The sequence below is a fragment of the Nicotiana tabacum genome, chromosome 10 (assembly GCF_000715075.1).
Source record: "Nicotiana tabacum cultivar K326 chromosome 10, ASM71507v2, whole genome shotgun sequence".
Lineage (NCBI taxonomy): Eukaryota > Viridiplantae > Streptophyta > Magnoliopsida > Solanales > Solanaceae > Nicotiana > Nicotiana tabacum.
In genome coordinates this window covers 86585491-86608405 of record NC_134089.1, presented here as the reverse complement: position 1 = coordinate 86608405, position 22915 = coordinate 86585491, and the positions used below count along the sequence as shown (strand labels likewise).

The 22915-nt window shown below is 32.8% G+C and overlaps 2 protein-coding genes across 3 annotated transcripts; one reads left to right on the top strand and one right to left on the bottom strand.

Moving 5' to 3' along the window:
* Positions 1-7805: 7805 nt before the first annotated feature.
* On the top strand, positions 7806-10469 carry LOC107802631 (uncharacterized). Its single transcript, XM_016626158.2, has one exon. The coding sequence runs from the start codon at positions 8179-8181 to the stop codon at positions 9373-9375; it is 1197 nt and encodes a 398-aa protein (XP_016481644.1). The 5' UTR covers positions 7806-8178; the 3' UTR covers positions 9376-10469.
* Positions 10470-17605: 7136 nt separating this feature from the next.
* On the bottom strand, positions 17606-22443 carry LOC107802632 (WPP domain-interacting protein 2). 2 transcript variants are annotated; one of them, XM_016626161.2, is made up of 3 exons: positions 22305-22443; positions 20989-22047; positions 17606-18445 (listed from the first exon to the last, which is right to left on the bottom strand). In XM_016626161.2, exons 2-3 carry the CDS (start codon positions 22043-22045, stop codon positions 17721-17723), a joined length of 1782 nt encoding a protein of 593 aa, XP_016481647.1. In that variant the 5' UTR covers positions 22046-22047; positions 22305-22443; the 3' UTR covers positions 17606-17720. The 2 variants fall into 2 exon arrangements, with proteins under 2 accessions (XP_016481647.1, XP_016481646.1); XM_016626160.2 differs by having other exon boundaries at positions 20989-22415.
* Positions 22444-22915: the final 472 nt, after the last annotated feature.

Here is a 22915-nt window from a genome sequence, read left to right as displayed (position 1 = left end):
AACTCTCGGAATCTCAATCCAACTCCGATATAAAAAAGTCCACTCCTCCCGGTCAAACTTTTCAAAATTCCAACTTTTTCTATTTCAAGCCTAATTCAACTACGGACCTCCAAATCATGATGCGGATGCGCTCCTATGTCCAAAATCACCTAATGGAGCTAACGAAATCATCAAATCTCTATTCCGGGGTCGTTTACACATAAGTCAATATCCGATCAACCTTTTCAACTTAAGCTCTAACCTTGAGACTAAGTGTCTCAATTCATTCAGAAATCTCTCCGGATCCGACCCCCCTAACCCGGCAAGTCACATAATAGCTATAAAGTACAAAATGAGAAGTAAATTGGGGAACAAGGATACAACTCTCAAAACAATCGGTCGGGTCGTTACAAGAATATTGGAAGAAAATTAGCAAAAATACAACTAATATTCACGACCCAAACTCTAGAGCTACAGGACTCCAAATCATGTTCTATCAGTTTCTAATCGAAGAGCAAAATGGGGGGAACACTCGGTTCAAATTTTGACTTGATCGGACAAGAAATATAGTGGAAATTGTAGTTTGAAGGTGGCTGCTCAAATTACTTTTTCAGAAGAAAAATCTGTACTCTATCTAGTGTTCAAAGGGCTGCTATTTTCCCTCTCTTACATTCCAAATCATATGTCAACTTAGATATTTTAAAGGAAATTTTACCTCCTATAGCAAAGGTTGATACCTTATTTATTATAAATAAATATCTTTTTAAAAATTTATCTCCTATAGCTACCTTTTAATTTTTATAACAAAATATCTATTTATGGTCACTTCCTACCTTTAACCCATTAAATACGTTGTGTATTACTTTTCTCTCTCCTTCTTTCTTTTTTTTCTCTCACAAAATTACCGTATAGGAAGTAAACTTCTCTCTCCGCGATCTCTCTCTACAATTTCTTTCCGTCACAGCGCCATTCTCTTCCTCATTCTATATATCAACGATTCTCTACTGATTCATCTCCGTTGTCTCTATCAATTTTCAACTTTTTTTTGCTCCAGAGAGTTGTGGTAAGTAGAAACAAAGATCTGGAAAGAAAAAAAAAAGATAAAGGAAAAACAAAGATATGGAGAAATACAAGTGCAGATTTCAAAATTTTAAAGCAAAAATGAGAGATTCACTATCTGGACGACTCATAGGGCACTGGTATCGGCGGCGACGCCCCACATGACGGCGGCCTGGATATCGGTGATTGGGGACAGAGTTTGGGGCTGAGAAACTTGAAGAGTGTGTTACCTTTTTTTCATTGTATTTCAATGTATTTCGTTGTATTCCATGTCTTTCATTGTATTTACTGTCTTTAGTTTTTTTACTTTTTCAATATATTCACTATATTTAACTGTATTCAATATAATTATATAATTTCAAAGCTTCACTTTGTTTCACTATTTTTTCCAGCAGTATATATTCAACAGTATGTATTCAATGTATTATAGAATGTATTCATATGTTTTTTAATTAATATAATTTATGTATTCATATGTAACTTTGTTTCACTATTTTGTTCAGCAGTATATATTCAACAGTATGTATTCACTTTCCATGAATGTATTCATATATTTTTTTAATTAATATAATTTATGTATTCATATGTATATATGTATTCAAATGTATCTGCAGTATGTATTCATATGCTTTTGTACTATATGTGACCTGCTACACTTTATGTATTCAATGTATTTTTATGTATTTAATTGTATTCAATATAATTATATAATTTCAATATATAAATCTATTTGTAAAGATACCACAAAAGATATTTTAGGAAAGATACCACTAAAAAAAGAAAGGATGGGTTGAATCTCTGAAGATTGCTCTGTTTTTTTAGGTATTTTTCGGTTGAGAATCTTTTCTATAACTGAAAATACAAATTTTGTGTGTTATAACTCAGTTTGTTGAGTTATATTAGGAGTCTATCGCGTTAATTGATTCACTTACTGTTTTTAAACACTGAAGACCTTTTTTTTCGTAAATTCCGTTATTGTATTCATGAATACAGCTCGCGAATACATATGAATACAGTCTATACGAATAGCTATAATTCCCTTTTACGCCGACTTTTCCTATTGTATTCATGAATACATTAGCTTAAATACATCGAATACATTCTATAACAAGTTAAAATATAGCTATATAAAATAGTAAATGATAGCTTTAACAAGCTAATAATTACTAAAACATAGTGATTTTTGAAAATTTCTCTATTTTAAAATGGCTTAGACATTAGTGGCCATAAGACAGTGGGCCTGTCCAAACGGTACTTCTTTATCCACATAGGAAGGAGAAAAAAGCCTAGAACTCAACATTATTTGCGGTTCTTTTCAGACGAAGGAATTCGGAGATTGTACAATCTCTACAATTTATATATATATATATATATATATATATATATATATATTAAAGCAAGAAAGTTACCATATATAATTGACATTATGATTAAGCCAAGTGGCAAGCTAATAAATGTCAATAGTATATGGTAACTTTATTCTATATTTGACTATTTTAGTTTTTTTTTATATATATACGGAATTTAAATTAAAAGATAATTTTGAATTTATAGATAAAGTTCTAAAATTCGAATTTAAATTAAAAATAAAATTTATATTTTTTTATCATGTTATCATACTTAATTCGGTTAATGATCATATGCAATCATGTTAGGAACTTTTGTTATTTTTCTAATTATTTAAATGCTACTTCACCTCTAGCAAAAAAAATAAAAAAAATACTCCATATAACTATAAAACTCTTTCACATTTAAAATCCTATGAGTGTAGTTCTTTGAAACAATGTAGCTAGATTTGGATAAAACAAAGTTCTTTTAAAATAAATGTAATATATAGGGTACACGACTATGTTTATCTAAATAACAAAAAAGAGTTTACAAAATCAAATAAAAGTTTACTTACATATATAATAAAGTAAACATACATGCTGGAGAAAGAAACATCACAAAATCAGTCAATATTAAAAATAAAAAAAAAGTTGTTTCTTTTTTCTTCTTGAAGAATATTTGTTTGAAGAGTCAATTTACATAAATGGACATCAAACAAATAACAAAACTTTGGCTATACAATTGCTATCATTAATTTCAATTTAGCATATTCAAGAAATTGAAGGGTATAAGCTGAAACCCCTTCATTTAGCTGTAGTCAAGCCAATATTGCAAGGGTATAATATTTTTTTCGTTGAAGAATATTAGTTTTGAATCATTAGATTATGTGAAAGGTTTTTTTTTCAAACTCAATAAGATAGAAATTGGTTTCTAATTGATAGTTTCTACAACGACTTTTAAGTATAACGAAGAGTATATAAAAAAAAATTGGTATGACGTGAATTTTTTTTTTTAGATGTAAACAAATTATTTCGAAAAAACTCTTTACTTTATAAATTCAAAGATAATAAAAAGATAAGATATTTTTTAACATTAATATAGAGTTTTAAAATTATTATAATAGAAGTTATATCATGAATAAACTCAAAAAATCGAAATCTTATAGAATATTTACATAATATCCGGTCATATTTATTATTTACTTTTTATAGATAATATAAATAGATGATATACCGACAACACACGATTATACACATATTATATATGAATTACACATCATTTAATTTTTAATTTTAGTGGTCGGGTGAGCACCTATTTTGGCTGATTAGATAAAGCCAAAAGAAAAATATGAAATAACTTCAACCAAAGACTAAAAATATAATTAAAGTTCATATGTAGACAATGTTTATTAAAACCCATCCTTTTATAGTTAAATAAATTAATTTTTTGTAACAAAAGAAATAATGACATAAAAAATAAGATAAAAGAAAATAAACATTGAAAAAAATGTTAGAAAGATCTAAAAATGAGAAATAAAAGATGACAACAAATTTCTTCTTATGTTTCATCTATGTTGATTATAAAAATTTTGAAAGTTAATCTCATCGATTTCAAATATTTTTTTCCAACTCAAATACATAGATTATAAGATAAGGATATCTTAGAATAATTTTTTTAATTTACATTATGTGTCGTTTTTAAAAAATCATATTACTAACAAGCTAATATGATATTCGAATTTGAATTGAAATGCAATTTGAGTAGTTTGCATTGAAGTTAAGTCAAGTATGGTGTCGAAAAATAAACTACTTGATAATTTTAAGACAATATATGCAATGTTTTATAATAATAATAAGCAACTAATTTAACATTTAATGATTCAAAGAACAAAATTTTTGTATATATAGGGTATTAGAAATTCAAATTCTGGGGCTAGAGATATCGATAAACTTAAAGTGGAGTCATACTGAAATAAATTCGGCCAAAGAATCATTTAAATTTTTAGATAGCCGATTAAAGTGAATTTTAAATTAAGGATAATAGCTTCATTTGCATCATTATTTAGATAGCTAATTAAAGTGAATTTATAATTAAGGATAATATCTTCACTTGTATCATTATAAAGATAATTATTATTATAATATATATAAAATTTTAGAAATTGAAATTTCAAAATAGAAATATTTTTTGAAAGATAAAATCATACCAAATAAGAGTTCAAGTCGTAGTATAAGAGTCACGTCATAATCAAAGAATCGTTTATATCGTGTCAACCTTTGTGTTTTGCCATAAATATGAGTTATTATTTCACTTTGTGGCTATTTTTAGGTTCCAATGACACCTATGAGAATAATGCAAAAATAAAATTATCACTACGAGAATTGAGAAAATGTTAGTCTTTTTTCATGTAGTATTTCTTAATTAATATCTGATGATTATCTATAATTATTTAGAAAGTTTAAATGTTAAGGTTATTTATATATAATTCAAATAACTCAGATATTTAACATGGTTAATGTCAAATACCAAAATGGAGTAAAAAAATTCACTAGCTAAAGAATTTTTTATATTTTTAGATAGCCAATTAAAATGAGTTTTGAATTAAGAATAATATTTTCAATTATATTATTATAAAAATAATTATTATTGAAAAATAATGTTTTAGAAACTGAAATTTTAAGAAAAAAATATTTTTTAAGAGATATCAACACATAAAATAAGAGTTCAAGTAGTAGTAAAAGAGTTAAGTCCTACCCAAAGAGTCATTCATTATCTCAACATTTAATTATTTTGCCATAAATATGAGTTATTATTTTGCTTCCTGATTATTTTTAGGATTCAATGACACCGGCAAGAATGATATCGAAAAAGAAAAATAGAAGAAATGATTAATTTTTTTCATGTAGTTAATATCCAATAATTATCTATATTTACTTAGAAAGTGTAAATTTTAATATTATTTACATACAAGCCAAATAACTTAAATATTTGATATGATTAGTGTCCGCGCATCCGCGCGGATACTAATATTAGTCTAAGATAATAACGATTATTAACCGTAGTAATAATCTGTAATTTCATTTATCCATTTTGATTTACCGGTATTTCCTCTATGCTACAATTTATAGATATTTTCAGCTCGTTATCATATATTCTTCTAGGTGCAGAAAAATGTTTTAATGGATGACAACGAATAAAATTAATTTCAATGGTTAGATTCCACGGTGCAAATTGTTTTTTCTTTGAAAAAAGGTTCTTGTCATCAAAATTTACTTACACTCCTTCCAACCTGTTTTATCTGTCATTTAACCCAATACGACATTACATTTGTTTCCAGTTCTCTCATTATTACTCCAAGAATACATATAGTTATAGCTTACTCATTTCTAGGAGAATTGAGGATAATTTTGTAAAATATTCTCCTTATGTAAACCGTGTCTGCGTAATTTATTTTTAAAAAAATTTAAAGGGTAAGAGAAAAAGAATGAAAGGTTGATAATTTAGAGGATTTGTATTTAAATAAAAGAAAGAATTACAAGAAAATACGCATGACTTCACATCATAATAAAAAATGGCCTATGTTTTTAAATTTTACCCAACATAACCCATATTGTACATATTTTGAAAGCACTAGCAAATTCAAAACTTGTGTTCTTACAACCATTGCTTCTAAAAGCTATGGAGTTAAATATGTGTTCTCACACCCATTGCTTTCACTCTCTCTTCTTCTCACATCTTTTACATATGCTTCAAATGGCCCTCCGCCATTGCTGCTTCTTACCCTGTCAACTGGTTGCAATGTAAGAAAATTGAAGAGTAGAAGTCCACAATTGAAGGTCATTCAAAGCTTTGTTTTCGAATATAGGATTTTTTGAGTTTGTTAGTTGTTTGGATTGGGTGTTGTTCCAATTGATTGAAAATATCAAAAAGAGTTCAAATTTTAAATTTGAAGTGATTTGGAGTAGATTTGAGCAAGATTTGAGTTAAATTTTAGAAAAGATGCAAGGAAGAAGATGAAGTCAGTTTTTTGTATAATTTTATATAATAGTATATATGAGTGTATAAACACATCTTATACACTATTATACACCTTTATACAAGTATCTGTAGACGAACTTCTTTCACGATTTTCAGTTACAATTCTTGTTCAAAACCAATCCAAATCTCCATTAAATGACTTCAAATTTTATATACAACCTCTTTATACTATTTCTAACAAGTCTAAATAACACCCACTCCAAATTTCTCACAAAATCAAATTCGAAATTTAAACTCACATGTTTACGCTTGTTAAAAATTTAATTTTCACCATCCAAATGAATTTGGTTTGTTGAACTAATATTTGAGTCACAATTACTGATTCGAAAATTAACTTAAAAGCTTGAGCATTCTTTTTTAAAAATTAAATAATAATTTTAGAACCTATTGGAGTTGGACGTTGAATCTTAGCCTATTATTTTTGGACTAATTGGTTGTAAATTGAAAAGCATGGAGGTTAGTTGTTCAATTTTCCCCATAAATAGAATTGATTTGCATGCAAATTTGGCCGGTGTGAATGTGGCCGCATGAGGCATGAAATATGATCGGATAAAATTGCACAGAAACACGGCAAGCTGAGATGGAAAACACGCGTGAAAGTAACATATATAGCTAGTAAATGACCACACTTTATTAGTGTAATTACTCACCATATTTACTCATTCAAACAAATATTAAATGCACACGGTTAAAATCTCTGTAAAAGGGTTTTGGTAACTCTCATACTCCTTGACAAACTTGCCATTTAATTGGCTAGCTGAGATTTGAGCAAAATGAGTGGGAATATCTATGAGATATATACCGCTGAAAATTCGAAAGTAATTTGAATTCACTAGAGTTTTCATTTGATTAGGCTACTCTTTTGGTTTAATTGGTTGTCAAAATTTTAAAAGATTGCGAATATCTTTAACTTTACACCATCGCTTATCCCATGTCTTTTAATTACCATTCTAAATATAGTCAGTAAAAAAATAGTCTGTAATTTAAATAAACTAGAAAAATGAATTTTGTTTAATAAATAAGACTATATTCCTTCCGGTCTATTTTAATTGATTTTTTGGCTTTTTTCACACATATTAAGGAATGCACCTTTTAGTATTAATTAACAATGAAATTGATCATATTAACCTTAATTTGCTCATTGGAAATATAACAAACTACTCCTAGGCTCTTTACTCCAAGGGCAACTTTGGAAAGAAGAAGTTAATTTCTTCTTGATATATGAAAAAATCAAACATTGTGGATCACAAAAAAAAGGCCAAAAAATCACTTAAAGTGGACCGGAGGTTGTATTGAATAACACTCAAATGAAGACCACATTAGTATTAATTCCAAAAAAACAAATGACCTGAGCTGCCGAAATTTACCTGTACACAAACAGATTATAAGATACTCAGAGAATGTCTGAGTTGAGAACGTGACAGTCAATTTCCCACATAATTAGCAGTTTTAGAATGACTCTTCCTAATCCTTCCGCTCTTGCTCTTGCTCTTGCTCTTCTTCTTCCTCTTCTTTATCTCCATTTTCTCATATTTTTCTCACACAATCGATCGGATCTTCCTATTTAAGGTGCACGTGCTGAGACATATAGAATAAGTTTTGATGATCTTTCCTTGTTGGGGCTGACGACAAATTTCTCGCTATAGGTTTCCTTTTTAATCTTGTTCCTTTGTTTTAGGGTTTTCGATATACCTTAGTTGCCTAGCTAGCTAAGTTACATACTCCGTCTATCTCCAGCTGTGGATCGGAGAGGTAATTCTTCCTTTGTTTCCAATGGTTGATTATCAAGATCATCGAGTTGGCAACGAAACACAAGTATGGATAAAGCTCAAGATTTCTGAGAAGGACGTGTTAAAAGATCAGAAACAAGTTCCAGTAGAAGATCACGAGTATGATGAAGAAGAAGTTCAGATTCCAAAAAATATTAATTTCAGAAGGATTTGTCATGTGTGTAACAAAGGGTTTAGCTCTGGTAAAGCACTTGGGGGTCACATGAGAATTCACGTTCAGGCTGCCAAAAAGTTCCTCTCTGCTAAAAAAGGCAAAAGACTCGTTCACAAGAAACGAATATTAGATCTGCATGGACAATTAGTAGATTTTGATAATTACAACAATCAGTTGCCACCACCAACTTGTTCAATCTGTGGTAAGAATTTCCCATCAATGAAATCGTTGTTTGGGCATATGAGGTGTCATCCTGAGAGGGCATGGAGGGGAATTCAGCCTCCAGTCAATAAAAACACTACTTGTTTATCAAAAACTGCTTCTGCTTCTGCTTCGGGGGAGGATTTATCTAAGTCGGTTCCTGGTTGGTCAGTTACTGCAAAACGAGGTCGCAAGCCTATTGCTGACGACAAGGAACAATTGAACGATGCTGTTCATCATCTTATGCTGCTAGCCAATGGAAATTCACTCGAGTCTGGCCTAACTGGAGACCGATGCTATTATAATAAGCATGGAATTCCAGAAGAATTGGAAATAACGAACAGCATTAATTCTGTTACGTCCAAAACTGAAGCTCATGAAGAATTAGCCAGTCATGTCAACGAGAAGAGAAGAAAGAAGGTGAAATTGAGGTTTTTGGGTGATGCTATTAGTCCAGTTAGTGTAGTCAATGACCAAAACCCAGGTATTGTTACGCCGCCTGAAAAATATAAGTGTAACACTCGTGAAAAAAGCTTTTCAACTCATCACGCACTAGGGGGGCATAGATCTAGCCACAACAAGTTCAGAATGGTAATTCAAAATTCCAATGTAGGAACCATGGCTAGTAGTATGATTGACCCAGTCAATGAACCAGCTGCTAGCAGCTCAAAAAATGTTAACAAGAATTTCACTCCAATTGGTCCATCATCAAGTCAATTGACTTCGCCAGGTGAAGTCAATGGACGTAGAATTCTGGGTTTTGATCTCAATGAATTGCCCCCTCATGATGATGTCGAGTATTTTCAGTTTTTCCAATTTAATTAACTACTGTAGGTATATTTTAGTCTCTCATTTAAATTTGCAATGCAGATTTTAGCTTTTAATTAGAGATGGTTAGGAACAACAACTATGTAAATTTTAGTCTTTTAATCAGACTTTTCAATAGTGGAAAAACGGGATATATAATTGCTTAATAACCATCTTGGTTTTTTTTCTTGTTTTCGATCCTTAATGGGGTTTCTCGAAGTAGCGACAGCTGTTGGTCTTTGTTCTTATTATCTTCATGGAAAGCACGATTGTCCAACAAGCTTGCTGTCAAATGAGAAAACACCAAATGTGCATAAATATATATTTGTAGAGGAACTCTTCTTTCACCAATATATGGCTTCCAGTCTAATTTCTGCTTGCATTCACTGTACATTTAATAGAGAGTAGAATATGGTTCCAACTCTATTTTTGTGTGTTTCATTTCTTTTCTTTGCTCACAACTACTTTGAATATACTTTTTGTCATGGAAACATCATTTCTTAATTATTATTTTTTTTAATTGAGTGAAACTAGGGAAAAATAGGTTGGTAGTAGAGGTCCTCATAGTTTTGAGGTTTGCCATCTGGCCTGATTGGGAAAAGAAAAGTTGAATTAAGGACATAGAACAAGAGACTCCTCAAAAAGAAGGGCCCTAAACTTTGCTTGCAAGTATATAACTAACCTATTGTATACGGAAAAAACCGGGGTAATGAGCACTCCGATTTTCCGGTGGGGCGAACAAAGTAAGGACATAACTGCATGAAATCGGAATCGAAGCTGCGAGCCGCCCGTATCAAGGCCCGAACACAAGACCTGCTTTTGGAGCCATCAAGACTATGCCCCCCGGACCCGATCCGAGCTCCGAGACCTCGGAAAGCATTGCCAAACGACCTCACACAATTAACAAAGGGCCGTAATATTCATGCCCAATCGGATACCACGACGTAGATCTCGGAATATATCAGCAGCATATCAGTGATTAGCGAAAAGGAAGATTTATATCTTTCTTAGGATTGTACTTGGGGTAAAACTTTTTTATCTTTCTTAGGATTGTACTTAAGGTAAAACTTCTTTACTATATAAAGGGAAAGTCTATTATTTAATAAACTCTTTGTAACACGCATACCAAGGCAATATATATTTGTTTTTTCCGTTTCTAAAAGTTATTAAAAATTCTTAGCTTTTGTTCATAAGTTCTTCATAAGTGTTGGCTCGGAATCAAAGGAAGACTTCTTGTTAAGCTTTTAACCGAGCCCGAACTCAATATTACTGCTGGTTTGGCGGTTTATTCTATCTTTTATTTGTTTATCTAACATCATAAATCATTTGTATTGAATTAACCCACATATCCTTAAAACCGGCATATAAATTCGGTTGTTATCCATTTTTAAGTGTAAACACCCTAAGGAACCTCCTCATATACGCAATTTCGAAGAACTTCCCGAGAATCTTTTTTTTTTCTTTTTCTTTTTATAAATTGTAAATTAGGGAAAGAAAAAAAAGATAGAAATCCTAAAGAAGATAATAGAATCACAGAAGATATATAGGTCAATTTTAAAAGTGTCAAGATAAGGAAAAATAACAGAAAGGAAACCCGCAATTCACGGCTTGGGTAGGAGGATCTAAAAGAGACTATGTTCAAGGAAAAAAACAAAACCGCAACAATCAACAAATTTAAGGATTTTGTTCTCAGCTACAAATTAATTCATAGTCGAATATATAAACCATTTAGTCATATTATATTGTCATCAAAGCCAGAACCATGTTTCACTCATTTACCTTTTTGGAATCGCAAAACCAAGTTCAGAATTCAACTTGTTTCCCACAAAAGAATAATGAGGAAAGAAGACATATCCTACGATAATGTACTCGATATTTATTCTAAACTGTGATAGCTTATTATGCTTATGTCATAAATAAAGTAAAAGATATTAGTTAATTAATAATTTAGCGATGAAAATTAGTGTAATTTCATTGCATCTATTAGTTTAATGTAAACACGAAGTATGAATAAAAAATTTCAAACAATACACTATAATGTTGGCTTTGGAGTTTTTTGTATAGAGTTAAGACATTGTACCTTGCCTGATTCTCTTAATGTGGCCTAAACCATAAACTCTAAACTTAGAAAAGATCAAGAGAAAATGAACATCGTTGCTCCTTTTTCTACTTTGTTGATAGATACATATGCTTGGTCGTGACTGTGTTTTGCCCCAGTTCAAAGGGAGCAAATAAAGTCATTTTCCTTTACACATATTTTGAATTATGTAGGAGGGAATATCAGAAGGAATGCTACAACAATCAAGAAGGCTTAATTGAAGAGAAGAAAAAAAGAAAAAAGCAATCCTAAGTCCCAACTGTTTCCTGCCCACATTCTCGTGACCATATATATATGAAAGCAGCATCCCATTTCCCCCTCTATCATTTTGACTTTATATATACCGCTACGGCGTTACCTACCACCAGAGGCGGAGATAGAAGCCTAAGTAGTAATTTTTTTTCAAATAATATATTTGTGTTAAAAAATTCATTGAACATGTATAAATATTAATTTAAAACCCAGTTAATAGCTCTTAAATTTGTCATTCTAAAATTTAGAACCCACAAAGTTGATATACTCACTCCGCCTATGCCTACCACCCTTTCTCACACCCACCATGCTTGCTTGCTTAGACAAATTTTAACAAGGGATTAGAACTGTCACTACACTCGTTATTTTCTTAGTGATAATAGGTTCACTTATAAATAGACAAATATTTATAAAAAAAATAATCAACTATACACATACAAAAATTATTATGTATGTATATGTATATCAAGTCGAGGTAGTGAATACCTTCTTTTAGTATACATCAACTCGGTTCACTAGTCATCTAGAATTTTGCCACTTTCTTTTATTTTCTCATTTAGACTTTTACCACTTATATTTTCTGGATAATCCATTGCTTCATCAATATTTACTATATTAACTTTAAGAAGATTATGAATGGTCAATCCGCGCAACGGAATGACAATTAAGCTACAAATAAATTTGATTTAGTTCCAGCAATCAAATCTTCAAGTAGGTTTGTAATATATGGCTTGTCAAGTACTTCCTCCGGTTCACTTTAATTGATCTTTGTGGTCCACAATATTTAATTTTTTCGGATATCAAGAAGGAATTAACTTCTTCTTCCGAGTTATTCTTAGGAGTAAAGAGTCTAGGAATTTTTTTTTATATTTCTAATGAATAAATGAAGGTTAATATGGTTAATTTCATTGTTAATTAATACTAAAAGGTGAATTCCTTTATAATATGTGTAAACAGATAAAAAATCAATTAAAGTGAACCTCAACTGTGTCAAACAATATTGTCACGGGTAGTTAATATATATAACATCCCCCCCTTATCTTCAGTAATTTTAGGAATTTATTAGTTTTACGTACTATTAGGTAAAAGAAGAGGAATAATATATGAATTTATTCTACTTTTTTAAGAACAAAGATTTATGAATTAAGTTGTTACAAATGAACTGTAAAAGGGATGAATTTGAGAAGATTCGATCATGCCTCTTGATTGAGGCGAGAAGTAAGGAGATTTGCTTATGGCATTTAATATTTGATATGAGCATGCTGACAATTACTTCTCAATATGTAAGTTTAGAAATGAGAGATGTAGTAACTTAAAATCTATAAACCAACCTGATTGCGACATTTTGATATTCAATTTTAATGATATTTAAAGATTAATTGACGTGAATTCCATTTTCAGTAATAAGGTTTTCATAATTTCATTGTGTTCATATTTCGTAAGGCAGTCTTTTAGTATAGTTGTCAGTACCTATTTGACTCTGTGATTTTCTAAGCTAAACTACTCCCTTCTTAAGTATAAACTTCATGCAATTCCTTAAAAAGAAAATGATACATAACTGATCAACAACAATGTAATTTAGTATTTATTAATTTGTCACACTAAAATACTACTGGGGACGAAAAGAGGATTGAATTGAACACGGAAAAAGTCATGGTGACTAGAACTCATGGGCACCAGACTTAGGTATGAAATGAGGGACAAGTTTCACTCGCTTGGGGCTCGTACATGGTTATCATGGGTCATGACTTGAGCCATCTTATGGAGGGGCCATGGTTAATAGGCAGGGTTAGGACATAAACACTATATTAGATTAGACCTGGTTATACCATGTCCCAAACAAGTGCAGTAGTAGTATTATTTACACCATGTGGCCACTTTTATGGCCTCGTATTTAGAAGTTAACCATTTTTCGAAAAACATAGCTCGCGGTCTGAATGTTAGTTTTGAATTTTAAATTTCAAATATATGACCTTTTCAAACTTCATACCGCTGGTCTATTTTTGAAATACTGACCAACTTCTGCAAGGCTAAAAAGTGGCCATTTGTGTACATCAGTCATATGCTTGGCCCATTGACCAAGCCAATCCCATCAACAATCAATTGGCCGGCGTAAGGTGCACTTTTCAAAGGAAGGAGATTATTGCAACTCGAATTCAATTAGACCATTCGACCTTGAAAATGGGGATATAGAGCGGGTAAAATACAGAATTGGCCAATCGGCTAAAATTAATTGTGTTTGCTAACCAAAAAATGCATTATATATATACAAAAAACAAAAACATAAAAAATATACATTTATCGGCAATTATTTCTGGAAGTGACTAAAAATATTCATTTCTCATATAGGGCCACGCTAACAATTGGATGAATAAAAATATGGGACCAGCTAAAGAACTTGTAGGTGCTCACCTATAGAAACACTATCTCAACTTATGGACCAACAAATATTCTTCTATAGTAGGGCTGCTCGGTGGGCCGGGCCTGAACCGGACCGGACCGGGCCCGCGGTCCTAACGGGCCTGGTGGGCCGGTCCTTGGTGGGCCGGTCTTGGTGGGCCTCCTGAGCCCGTCACGGGCTGGTCTTCAAGGTTGAGCCCACGATCCCGGGACCGTTTAGCCCGGGACCGGCAGGCGGGCCTGGCGGGCCCAACGGCTATTTTTTTAAATAAAAAAAAAAATTCTCCATCGGCCATATTTAAAATCTAGCCGTTTGGGCTGAAAATATGACCGTTTTTAAGTTAAAAAAATGGCCATTTGGCCCCCAAACTTTATTTTAACCCCAAACTTTATATAATTACACTTTTCCCCATTTCTCAACTATAAATACCCCCTCATTCTTTCATTTTTATTCACCAATTCATCAATATCTCTCAATCTCTCTACTACAATTACTTAATTTATTGTTGAAATTTCGTGAAAAATTGTGAAGTTGTTGAATTGAAGTTTTCAAGTGTTCAACGATTTTCAATTTTCAAGAAGTTGTTCGGCAATCCGGTAAGCTCGTTTCAACTCTTACGTTTTTAGAATATATTTTTGTGTGGTTTAGTTTGCATAATTATAATTAATATGGCATTTACTTTGAAAAAAATATTTGGTAAAGGAAAAGATAAAACCGGTGAAAGTAGTGGCCAACCAACTACCCTTCCCCCTGCTCCCCGACCTAGAAAAGATAAGCAAGTTGAAAGTAGTCGCCAACCTAGACGTCCTCCTCCTTCCGTAATTCTTGATAGTGATCACCCTTGTTTTCAATTTACCGATAGTGAATTTTATCATAATGTTGCACCAGGTGATAGATTAGATGATGAAATTATGAATGATCTTTATCCTAATGAAACCATCTTAGAAAATAATGAGGAAAATGAGGATGATGATGAAACCCAAGCACCGGATTTAGATGATACACCTACTAGTCCTCTTAATAACCCAAGTGATGCACCGGTCGACCCACCTGTAGAAACTCCTACTTTTAATAGAGAACCTGCTAAACGCCTAGAAACATCATTAGTTTGGAATTTTTTTACTCAAGTAAGAGAAAAAAATAAGGCTAAGTGTAAAACTTGTGGGAAATTAATGTCGCATAAATATACTGGAGACCGTAGCGGCACAGGTAGTTTGACTAGGCACATAAAAACACACCCTAGAGATAAGGCTAGATTTTTTCAAATGAAAGCGCAGCTAGAGGGGACAAGTGTAGATTCTGCGGTTAACCCTAGTACAGGTTCAAATCTAGTTCAACCAGGAATTAACACTGTCACCGAAGGTATTTTATATTACGATCCAAATAGAGATCGTGAAGAATTAGCAAAGATGATTACTGTTATGTGCTTACCTTATACTTTTGCTTCTAATCCTAATTGGGTTCATTATATTAGAAGAGTGTTTAATCCTACTTATAAAGGTTGGCCTCGCGCAACAGTTAAGAGTGATATTTATAAATTCAAACATGAATATGAACAATATTTGCGGTATTTATTTACTCATATACCTAATCGGATTTCTATTACTACTGATATTGGTAGAAGTGGTAATGATTGTGATTACCTAACTGTTACAAGTCATTGGATAGATGAGGAATGGATAATGCAAAAACGCATAATTGCATATAGAATAATTAATTCGCGTCACACAGGTAAGTTTATAGCTAACACTGTTGCAGATATTTGTAGATATTTTTGCTTTAGCGATAAAATAATGACAATTTCAATGGATAATGCTTCTAGTAACATCAGTGCTATAGGCATGCTTACAACAACACTAAATCCTGCATTTACTAATATTTTCCATGTTAGATGTATTTGTCATATTTATCATTTAATTGTCGGTGATGGTATGCGAATATTAAACATAGAAATTGAAAAGGTTAGAATGACTCTTAATTGACTTTTTTATTCAAGGGAAAAACATTTTCCTGTTCTTGCAAGGATGGATCGGGATATTTTATCAATTCAAGCTTCAACTGTTGCATCAGAGAGCGCTTTCAGTCAAGCAAGACTGCAAATAGGTGATCATAGAGCGTCTATGAGGGATAGCTTGGAAAAATCAGTATTGTTTAGAGATTGGATCCGCTCGGAAAGAAGAAACTTTGGAATTGCAGAAGCACAACCGGCGATAGATGAAGCTTATGAAGAAATGATAGCGGAACTTGAGGAGGATTCGGCTTCGCCCGGAAGTGGTGATGAACAAGCTTCTTTTCCACCACCACCAACGCAACCTCCTCCGAACCTTGAAGGATTTATGAGATTTGTTAGAGATAATACATAGAATAATATGTAACTTGTATTTTGGCACATCTTCCTTAGTTTTTTTCCTTCTAATGGTGGTATTAGTACCTTGTTGTGCTCATTCCATTGGGGGAAGGATGACTAAGAAAGATATGCCATTTTTTGGTAATAAAATTTATTGCTTCTACCCATGAGCTTCTTTTCGCAATATTTCTTTGTCTATACTTAGAATTATTTATAAGCTACAATATATACATAATATACAATATATATACTACAAGAAAATATATAAGAGAATATATATACATAAGATACAATATAATATACTACAAGAAAATATATTATGCGAAAATATATACATAATATACAATATATATACTACAAGAAAATATATTATGCGAATATATATACATAAGATACAATATATATACTACAAGAAAATATATAAGAGAATATATATACATAATATACAATATATATACTACAAGAAAATATATTATGCGAATATATATACATAAGATACAATATATATACTACAAGAAAATATATAAGAGAATATATATACATAAGATACAATATAATATACTACAAGAAAATATATTATGCTACAATATATACATAATATACAATATATATACTACAAGAAAATATATTATGCGAACATATATACATAAGATACAATATATATACTACAAGAAAATATATTATGCGAATATATATACATAAGATACAATACATATACTAAAAGAAAATATATAAGAGAATATATATACATAAGATACAATATAATATACTACAAGAAAATATATTATGCATGACAATTTAGTGTTTTACTATTGTTTTGTTATTTTCTTTTTCGTCAAACACTTTAATAATTAGATATACATATATACTACATATATATTTTTAATATAGCCATGATACTACAAGAAATTGTCTTAAAAAAAAAAAAAAAAGCCCGCTAGGCCCGCGAAGCCCACGAGCCCGGCACGTTAAGCACAGGACCATGTGGGCTTAGGCCCGTCACGGGCCGGTTCCACCCATTGAGCCCACGAAGACCGGGACCGCCAGAGCCCAGGACCACGAAGCCCGGGACCGCGAGGCCCAGCCCGTTAGGCCCACTAAGGCCCGGGCCCGGGACAAAATACAGCATTATTCTATAGACTTGAGAAGATGAAAACAAGGTATTTAAGCTTTCTATAAACATCTACTACATACTAATCTAACGTTGCACACGACGTTGTTGATAATACAAGAAAAAGAAAAGAAAAGAAAAGAACTTCTCAACATTACGTGGGTACAACTTCAGCATAATTAGGTGACGTTTGCATCAGAAACAGTCCAACGACAACGGCCAGCAGCACCAACTGTATCAGAAAACAAGAACTGTACTTGTAGACATTCTTCTGTAGCTTTAGCTTTTCATCGGTTGTTGCTATATCTTCCCAGTAACTTTCCAACTTCTCAGCTTGTGTCTTGAGCATTGCAGCCTTTGTTTCTGCATCTCCAAGCCTGTGCACCATCTGTGCTTGTTCTGAAGCTAAGATCTTCTGTTCTTCCAAGAGGGTAGCTTGATCAACTGCTGCAGCTTTCAACTTCTGGGCTGTTCTTGATATTGCCAAATACTGAACTTCAGCTTCAATTTTCTGTCTGAAAAGACCCTCAAGCTCACTTTCCATGTCTCTACTACTCTGGTGCATGGTATCAATAGTCTTTTCTTCCTTCTTTGAGCTACTACCTAGAATGGCTTCCAGTTCAGTAACTCTGGCTTCCTTGGACTTAACTCGGTCTGCTGCCTTCTGAAGCTTGCTTTGCAACAGTATTATATTCTGCTTTAGGCTAACCACTTCAGACCCCAAGGAGTTAGAAGAATGTCGAGCACCATCCCTGTGCTGTGACTGCTCAGATGTGCTTGGTCCAGGGAGATCTGAAGTGAAATCTGAAGGTATACCAACATCCTCAAGTGAATGGCCAAAGATAACATCTTTTCCGATTTCTTTGAATTTCTGAAGTTCTGTAAAGAAAGCACACCAACAAATTTAGCCCAGTGGAATGGATATAAGTAATTCAAGAGTAATTGTCTTCTTAAAATGGTCAATGGTATATATGATTAAATTTGGCAGACAGACCAGGAAAGCCAAGGACAATGTTTGTCAACCACCAAAAATCAATGGATATGATATTAACTAAACAGATCAGTAACAAATTCTTTAAGCATATAAAAACATGACATAATAAATCTCATCCAAAAACAAGAGCATGCACAGAAAAGAAACTGGTCAACTACTTCATATGATATATATGCACTTCCATTAAATGTGCTTCTGAGATCAAATAGGACCAACACCGATAACTTAACCAATAACTACGACTCAGTCCCAAATATATTAGGGGTCGGCGATATGAATCCTCACTTGTTTCTCTAAGCTCAGCTCATATCATTATCATACCAATACCAAAATAAAATAAAAGTGAAAGTGAAAAATAAGTTAAATATATGTGTGTATATATACACACACACCCCTAATAAATCAACCAAGAAAATCTAATTTATTGGTAAAGGTATAATTTTACTGATGAAACAGCACTAACATTGTGCTGAATATGTACAGCACAAAGCAAAAGAATACATTCCTTTAATTCTGAAGGGAGCTAATAAATTCTACGATGCTAGGAGTCTTCACTAAACTCCTGTGTGGACCAAACGAAAGTAAAAGAATATAGTTACACTTGATCTTGCTAATGAGCTTTTTCCTATTCTCAAAACATCTTAAACTCCAATGAAGAAAAAATTCTTATATGTCAATGACAGGGATGAATAAGCCCGTCCATCCGATGCTTTGGAAGCAAGAAATGAAGCTTTATTTGACCATGACTCTCAACCTCACATAAATGACTTTGCTTCTTTGTCTGGTGCAAAGAAAATTTTTGTGTGGTCCATGGAAACAGGGAAATCAATGAAACCATTTATTATTATTTTGGTTTTGGGGGGAGGAAGCAAATTCAAAGTTATAACGCAATGATGGAAAAATCAGTGGAAAAAATTGGACATTGATGAGTCATTTTTTAGGGTGGGGTTGGGGACGAGAAAAAAGGGGTTTGGATGGAGACGGGAGCAGGCTGAAATTCCAAGCAAGCCTTGTAAAAATAGTTCGAGTCACACAAGGCACTAACCCTGAAATTTAGAAGCCTATCCATCCTATCAAGTTCTTTGTTGGCAAAGAGGACCTCTTTTGCTGAGAATGGTTTAGATCCCTCTCACCCATGTGTCCCAAATGTAATGATGATGCCTCTCTTGCCTTGCGAGGCTAACTAACTACACTGACAGACGAGACCCAATATGACTAAGCAAAGAAGCCAATTTTAAGCACCAAAGTTGCTACAGGGTTGTTAACAACCTAGGGCAACACTCAAAATGATAACAAGCATAAGTACATTAAACAATTACCAAATATGTTTCATGCGGAGGGAAATTTATTACAAATGAAGGAAAAATATAATTAGTCCTCTCCTAGAAATCCTATCAGCACATGCAGCTGCGACTAACAAGATTCTCCACAAGCAATCTAAGTTTCTAGCTGTTCTTGGTTGCCAATCTTCCATTTATGGAAAAGGAAATCTGGTGGCCAAGGAGGTGGGATTGATATCCTAATTTTACCACAGTCAGGAAACTCGAGTCTTCAAATTACAGTCCCTAATGTCCCAAGCCCATCCTATAACATCTAAAACAGATATAAATGATAGGCTTGGATGCAGATAAAAGAAGGGAAAACATACTGTTTTTTATTGTTAAGTTACACTTTTGTTTGAGGGAGTCAGAGAAGGGAGTGGCATCAAGTCCAGACAGACAAAGAAAGGTAAGACGCTATGTAGAATGTTTCAAATTAACATGAGATTGAACATTGCCCATTGATTCGTCGGACCTGGACATGCTTCAAGTTGAAAATGTCCTCTGTATCAGAAAATTGGTTCTAAACAAGATTTGATATTGCTAAAAGAAATTTATCAAACATCAAACCCATTGCAGTATAATCTTGAACCGGAAGTTGTTATACCAATAATAATTATAAAGAATCAGTAAATTGCAAAGAATATGGCATTTATTTATAAGTAAATTGCAAAATATATGACACTACGGCACATAAAAACTGCTTTTAGAAAAGAAAAGAACATGGTCCGAAATATACACGCATAACAGCATGATAATCAAATATACACGATTAAATGCCTCCTGAAGAGGAGAAAGCGTAAGTGGTCTCCAAATCATTTTTTAGGTATATGCACATTATTAGGATTATGAACGCTACCTCCGGACATTTTTTCCACTGACTAACAGACTTGATGTTATTGTTCCTGCCATAATGCTAGCATATATTTCTTGAGAGATGCCCAAATAGGTAGATGTCAAACATAAGTGCCACTCCTCTAAGCATATTGATTCAACCAGAAAGATACAGCTAAATGCAACATACAGAAGATGCAAAGCAGAACAAGTTTCATGATCTACATCGATATCTGTCATATAAGCAGAAGTAAACTTGAAATGTTCGGATATACCTCTTTCAAGAGCTTCCTGAGCAGTCTGGAGGTTGAAGATAGACTCCATCAGAGGATCATGATCAGTGAACGAGCCTTGATTCTCACTCTTCTCTTCCTTAACCTCCTGTGGCGATTCAGCAACTAGATCTTCTTGTGACACATTTTCAGACTCCCTATCATTTCCTCTCTCGCAACCAGCGTGAAGTTCCTCACCAATTGGTCTTTCTCTATCCTGAGTTTCATCACTGAATTCTCCATCATTCATTGACCTTTCACATTTTGTACCATTACTTGTAACATAGTCACTACCCTGCATAAAGAGAAAATTAGAATTTCGCGAGTCAGATTCCATGCTGGAATGAGAGTTTTCCTTCTCGACTTTGACCCTTTCTCCTCTAGGCTTTTTACTAGTTTCAGCCCGACCCTTTCCCTGATGAGCTTGCTGAGCTGAAGTTCCCAAGTTCTTCCCACTCAAGCTTCTCAGCTGATGCATGTCAGACGAATAACCTAGGACAACAGGTGCTTCAAACCTCGCATTTGGAGCACTAGCTGCAGTAGACGACTTACTACTACGATCCTCGCTGTTCTCTGATTCCGACACAGCATTGAAGGTCAAATCACCAATTACACCAAATCCATCGACCAGAACTCCTGGACTCCTGAATACTGCATTTGTAGATGACACAGACCCATCACTTCTTTGGATGCTTCCGGCAGAAAAATGTACAGGTTTTGCTGAATTAGCAACCGGATTCGCCAAACCACGTTTCAACAGCTTATCACTGTTTATACTACTACTATCCCAATAATCCTTATGCGCTCCCCGCTTAATCCTTTTCCATTTCTTTAACCCGAATCCTTTACTTGTTGGAGTGGATTTCACCAGTGGAGGTGAATTATCCACTGGCCCGTTAATTTCAATTCCTTTGCCTTTTACATCATCCAATTTATTATTATTGTTATTATTACCCACAGGAGTACCAGACCCATTACTTCCAATCTTGCTTTGAGGGGTGGTCATTGCTTCATTATGTCGGGCCGATTTAAGAGCTGAATTTTGATCATCCAAGTCCATCACTACAGATGAAGAAGAGCGAAGATCAAGATCGAGAACAAGCAACCATCATTCCAGCTCACGGATAACGACTCTAACAAGAATTCCCGATAAAATAAATTACGCTGCTTTCGATAATTTGCAGCTTAATAATCATCATACTGAACAAAATTGAATTGAATTCATTGTTCATTGTTTATTAAACTTGTACTGTAGTTGATTTAGGAGACAGATGTGAGAAATTAGGAGGGCGAGAAGCACGTAAAGTAACTGGGCTTACCTTTTCATTCATTATTATTCCTAGATTTCCAGAAGATCTTTGTGATGAATTCGAAAAGAATGGAAACCCTAGGTGTCGGCTGGATTTGGAAATTTATAGCCGCCCAAATTGCTACAACTAATTTTATTTGTTTATAGCCGCCCAAATTGGTACAATTATTTTTATTTGTGTTATTATAAAAGTTTAAAATTAAATTATTTCTAAATTTAGAAATGTATTATTTATTTTAGAATAGCTAAAATGAAAAGTATAATTTTTTTTTTTGGAAAAGAAATAAAACTGGGGATGAAAAGAGGCTAAAAAGCAAATACTCCTCTCTTCTTTTATTTAACGGCATTTGATAGGATAAAGAAAAATCATTACATATAATATACTATATATATTGAGTAAATATCTTAAATTGCTGGAAACATATGTTAAAAATTTAAATTATCTTTTTTTTATTTTAATTCATATAATATAATTTAGTTCGATACGAAATTTAAAAAAAAATTATGATCGTAATTATTGAATATATCATTATATTCGTGTAACTATAAAAATTTATAATTGAGACTAAGTTAATGTCATACAAACCATATAAATTTTTGGGTGTTTCATTTTTTATTGTA

Bases quoted from the DNA above. Each gene is read 5' to 3' on its own strand.
- LOC107802631 (XM_016626158.2), top strand. From the start codon at position 8,179: ATGGTTGATTATCAAGATCATCGAGTTGGCAACGAAACACAAGTATGG.
- LOC107802632 (XM_016626161.2), bottom strand. From the start codon at position 22,045: ATGGACTTGGATGATCAAAATTCAGCTCTTAAATCGGCCCGACATAAT. The intron at 18,446-20,988 runs GTATATCCGAAC...CTTTCTTTACAG, and splicing joins TCAGGAAGCTCTTGAAAGAG to AACTTCAGAAATTCAAAGAA.